Here is a 5501-nt window from a genome sequence, read left to right as displayed (position 1 = left end):
AACCAGCCCCAGAGTTGCTTTGTCAGGGATGGCCCTCAGGGGGACCCATTAATGCTCCAAGAAACTGTGGAGTTTGCATCGGACTGTGACTTCTGGAGAGGTTTCATCAGCTTCCTCTCAGGGTCGGAGCTTCATGGACTCATCCCCAAACCCACCAGAGGGGTCATTAACATGCCGCCTTGGGCTGGGCCTCTGCTGCTGCTCTCCTGGGACAAAGGGAGCTCATGGCAAGTGGGCTGTGCTGCAGAGAGACATCTCTGGCCAGGAGCAGCTCCTCTGCAGAGCACAGCAGGGCTGAGGGCTCTGCCTGCAGGCGCTGAGGGGAGAACAGCGAGGCAGAGAGAGCTTAAAGGCAGTTGGAAATGGGAGGCTTGCTGAGAGCTCAGGGAAGGAGAAATCTTCAGAGCCCTTGACACGGTAAGTCTCTGGGTGCAGGGCAATGCAGCTGTAGTTCCTGGAGGCATCTCCTCAAGCTGGCACAGCTCAAGCTTATTCGATCTGTAAGGAGGGGGTGGGCTCTTTTAGGCAATTTTGAATAGCTGTGTAGCCACAGTTTTCAGCTGGAGGTGCCCAGTTGTGTCCTTCAGAGGACGGTCCCTGCACACCAGGGGAATCTTCTGCCTGCCAGGGTCAGCCCTCAGCCTGCCCGGGGAGCTGCCCAGGGCACTGCAGGGAGAAGCTGTGGGTGGAAGGAGCGACCCCCTGGAAGGGCAGGGCAGGGTCCTTCTGCTCTTGAGAGGGTGCTGCGTGTTTCCAGGCTACTCACAGCTCCAGATCACCCCCGGGACATTTCCCAGGGAACTTTTCAAGAAGCACATCAAGGCAGGGTCTACATCGGAGTAAAGGTGCTTTCCAGTGTCTGCGCTTTCACATTCCAGCTGTGACAGTAGATGCAAATGGTAACAGAGCTGTCAGATTTCAACAAGAGACAGAGACCCCTAAGACTTGCCAGCATGGACATCCCCCATGGCAATTCCTTGCTGCCAGGAGGTGTGACACAGATGCACACAGAGGGTGGGATGGGGTCTGTGAGCAGGGACAGGGAAGAGATCTGGGGAAAGAGAAACAGCTCCTGGCAAATACTGCTCCAGGCAGCGGAGATGTGGGCAGGGAGTGGGAGGAAACTGCACACAAGGATTGGGAGATGCTGTGTTCAGGCAGATCTCGTTTGGTCCTTCACTGAGATGTCTGCTGGGTGTTATCTGCTGGGCAATGAGCTGAAGCTGAGTTTAAGACATGCCATCTTCAGGAGACCTGACTCTCTGCGTTTTCTGTCCGACTGGGCTTGCGTGGTGCCCCCCAGAAAGGCACAGCTTACCTGTAGGAAACTACGGAGTGCTGAGCCATCCCTCGTGGGTTGCCAGTCTCCTCTCGGATTCCTTTGCTTCTCTCTGAGAGGGGCCATGTCCTGCCCTCTCCACCACAACTCCACGTCTGTGCTAGAAGAGTTTCCATATCTGCCCTTTGAAACAGGACTCCCCTGCACTCATCACAACTTGTGTGCATAGTCATCCTCGAGCTAGCAGAAGCAAAAGCACAGGGAAGCTGGGAACAAGACTGATGGGCAATGCAGCTCTCCCAACTCTGCGCTGAGACACAGAGAGCTGAGCCCTTTTGCCTGTCTTGTCCTAAGAGTCCACCCTTTCTTTCACAAAAAAAGAGGATTTCTCCCCCTAAGAATAGTACTCACCAAATGTGATGGTGGAAAGAGAAAAAAAAAAAAGAGAGAATCACCATAAAGACATGCTCAGCCTCTCTTCTGCAGCCCACACTCTCTGGAGTGGTGAGTGCAGATATTGAACATTTCCATGAAGGGTGAATTGCATCTGACATCCCTTGTGACCATCGGGGGTGTCAAGAACCAGCTGCCATGTACTCACTGCAGCAGGGCAGAGCTGACTCCTTGGCAGCACAGGGGCAGAGGTCCTGCTCCTCACAGCACATTCAGCCAGCACAAAGCAAAGAAAGGAAATGCCTTGGAATTGGGGGACATGGGGTGGGATCTCTGTGAAAAATGGAGTGGCTTTGCTCAGAGAACTCTGTCATAGCTTTTCCCTGTCCTTTCCTTTTTAGGACAATGGCCCCATATTAAGAACCAGCAAATGTCCAACAGCAGCTCCATGACCGAGTTCCTCCTCCTGGCATTGGCAGACACACGGGAGCTGCAGCTCTTGCACTTCTGGCTCTTCCTGGGCATCTACCTGGCTGCTCTCCTGGCCAATGGCCTCATCATCACTGCCATAGCCTGCGGCCACCACCTCCACACCCCCATGTACTTCTTCCTCCTCAACCTCTCCCTCCTCGACCTGGGCTCCATCTCCACCACTGTCCCTAAAGCCATGGCCAATTCCCTCTGGGACACCAGGGCCATCTCCTACACAGGATGTGCTGCTCAGGTCTTTTTCTTTCTGATCTCAGCAGAATATTTCCTTCTCACAGTCATGGCCTATGACCGCTACGTTGCCATCTGCCAACCCCTGCACTATGGGACCCTGCTGGGCAGCAGAGCTTGTGTCCACATGGCAGCAGCTGCCTGGGGCACTGGGTTTCTCAATGCTGTGCTGCACACGGCCAATACATTTTCTATACCACTCTGCCAGGGCAATGCCCTGGACCAATTCTTCTGTGAAATCCCCCAGATCCTCAAGCTCTCCTGCTCAGACTCCTTCCTCAGGGAAGTTGGGGTTCTTGTGGTTGGTACTTGTTTATTCTTTGTCTGTTTTGTTTTCATTGTGCTGTCCTATGTGCAGATCTTCAGGGCCGTGCTGAGGATCCCCTCTGAGCAGGGACGGCACAAAGCCTTTTCCATGTGCCTCCCTCACCTGGCTGTGGTCTCAATGCTTATCAGGACTGGCACGTTTGTCTACTTAAAGCCCCCTTCCATCTCGTCCCCATCCCTGGACCTGGTGGTGACTGTTCTGTACTCCATAGTGCCTTCATCAGTGAACCCCCTCATCTACAGCATGAGGAACCAAGAACTCAAAGATGCTCTGAAGAAGCTGAAGAAACTCTTCAGATGGTTCTTTGAGCTTCAGGGAGTTAAAATCTCTCCTGGCCTTTAGTAGTCTGTCTCAATGCTAAATCTTTCATTGTCTTTATATCTGGCCTTTCCTATCTGTCTGTCTCAAAGAGTTCTTGTATGGACGGTCCTTGTGGAAGGCAGAGCTCAGCAGGTACTGCTTGCACTTAGCATACAGTTGAGGTGTGTGGTTTATGGTTTCCCGAATTGAATCATATTTTACTTTTGTTTCTTGGTAATGAAGAGAAATCTTTCTGTGTCTGTGAGCAGCCAGTTCTCTGAGGAATGCAGGTGGGAGTTGTTTCAAAGGAGCTGTACTATCCAGCTGCACAATTCAATGGAGAAGTCTGATGTCAGTCTGATGCAAGTCCCAGGTGGCTGTGTGACGGGTGCACTCAACTCCTTAATCAAAGTAGCAGTGGTTTGGTACGGGCTCCGAAGGAGGTAAAAGCCTGAGCCACAGCCGGGCCACAAACTCCTGTTCTCTGAAAACCCACAAAGGAGCAGAGTGACACAGTGACCATCGATGCATATGAGCTTGGAACACCCATCATGCTATTAACACATGAATAGCAGGTGGCTTTTCCAAGACTCGATTATCAAGGAACAAATAAAGTTGTGGGTACAAAGAGTCTCATGCATCCCATTCCCATTGCATGGAATTTGACTACGAACCAACCACTTTATTCCATAAATATGACAACCTAAGTGAGCCTTCTTTACCTCTCCCTGCTAAGCAGCTGGCTGCATGGTGGTGATCTCTCCTTGAGCTGGGACACCTCTCAAGGTTGCTCCTTGAGGCAGAGAGACCTTTTACCAATGGCAGATCTTTGCGAAGTGACTGATACCATGCTGAATTAATACTAATGAAACATTACTAGTCCATGTTGTTACTCAATATTAATTATTACAATCTTTGCATATATAATCGCTTAGACATAAACCCTTGACCAAGTCTGGGACTAGGATTGGACCTAGCTGCAGTAGAATCCTCTGAGTGGGAGTTTAGAAAGCAAGGCTGAACCTCGTGACTCAACGGGAGGGTCTTCCTTACTCTTTGTATTTCTTCCAGTAGACATAAACCATTGATCAAGTCTGAGACTATGACTGGACTCAGTTCCCCCTAAGCACCATCAGGAGTTTAGAAAGCAAGAAGGTCCACTCTGAACCTTGTGATTCAATGGAAAGGTCTTCCTTACTCTTCTGTGTTTCAGGTCTCTGTGAGAATCATTCTAACTCAATTCTAACCCAATTCTCCTTCGTATGTTTCTTCCATGCAGTAAGTAATAGAGTGAACCTCGCCATCAGACTTTAAGTCGCACTTTTGCAACATCATATTAAGCCCGCTTTTGCCAATACCTTTGACAGTAGTTCCTTAAGCGATCTGAACTTTGTTAAATTCCACTGAATTTCTTGAACTCTGTCAAATTATTGTTTTATCTCAATAAAACACATTGCTGCTTCTCTCTTTTGAGCGAGGTGCATTCCGCTCTTTCACAACAGGCCAATGAAGGAACTGGTGGGGTTGGGGAGGTGAAGGGAAAGGTTGTCCATACAGTGTTGGAGCTCAAGGAGACTGCTTTTCCTACCTGCCAGGACTTCCTTAGATGGCCATCTGGATCGATATGACCTGGAGAATGCTGCTATCACCTCTTCTTTGTAAACCAAAAATTAATTGGAAACCCCTTTAAATAGCAAAAATCCTCTTCCGTTAAATGCTCATTGAAGTATCTCTCTTTAGCTACCAATTAGCTTAAAAAGTCTTGGAGTCTTGAAGAAAATTACAGGAAAAGACAAAGCACAGGTCGGCTCTCTGCATTGTAAAGAGCCCCAAAGCGTATTTGATGCTGAGTGCATGAACCTTTGATGCTGACAGGAGATTGTAAAACCTGCTCAAGAAAGCAAAGGTCAGAAGTAATCACTGAAGTTTCTTGAAGTATTAATGGGTGCCACTGATGACCATTACCCACACAGCTTCCCCACGGACTCATTAGAGGAGAAAATTGGAGGCAGTGATGACAGGAAGGCAAAGGAAAGTGCAGGTGACTCTGATGCTGAGAAAAGCCTTGATGTGTTTCATCAAGCCAAACACCAAGCCCTGACCCCCAGCCTCTGGGAAGGGAGATCCTGTCCTTCATGCATGCCTCAGGGTTTTCCTGGGGTGGTGGGATGTGGGGTGTGCAATGTCCAGTGAAGGACCGTGGTACAAAACCTCCTGGCATCTCCGGAGTGTGCAAGGTGGCAATGAGGCTCCAGTGTCATGAGGACAAGGTGTCTCCTCAAAAGCCTCGGTGACAGAGACAACTGCCATAGCCAAGGGGACAAAGATCTCCATCCTGCTAAGCTTTTCTGCCTTGCCAGTGCCCTCGGCCATCTCCACCTCGGGCTGTCCTACGCTGTCCCACACCTCCTTTGTTTCCCTGCAGGCTGTAGACGCCCATCTCATTTTCCCACCTTGCCCTCACCCTGTCATGTCCCTCCC

At 50.1% G+C, this 5501-nt stretch overlaps 1 protein-coding gene across 1 annotated transcript; it reads left to right on the top strand.

Annotated features, from left to right (window-relative positions):
- Positions 1 to 2102: 2102 nt before the first annotated feature.
- LOC129196981 (olfactory receptor 14A16-like) lies at positions 2103 to 3062 on the top strand. The gene has a single exon (XM_054804946.1). It carries the CDS (start codon positions 2103 to 2105, stop codon positions 3060 to 3062), a length of 960 nt encoding a protein of 319 aa, XP_054660921.1.
- The last annotated feature ends 2439 nt before the right edge of the window (positions 3063 to 5501 follow it).

Source organism: Grus americana, chromosome 27, assembly GCF_028858705.1.
Source record: "Grus americana isolate bGruAme1 chromosome 27, bGruAme1.mat, whole genome shotgun sequence".
Taxonomy (NCBI): domain Eukaryota; kingdom Metazoa; phylum Chordata; class Aves; order Gruiformes; family Gruidae; genus Grus; species Grus americana.
The sequence above is the reverse complement of the archived record's forward strand: the minus strand, read 5'-3'. Positions and strand labels throughout refer to the sequence as shown.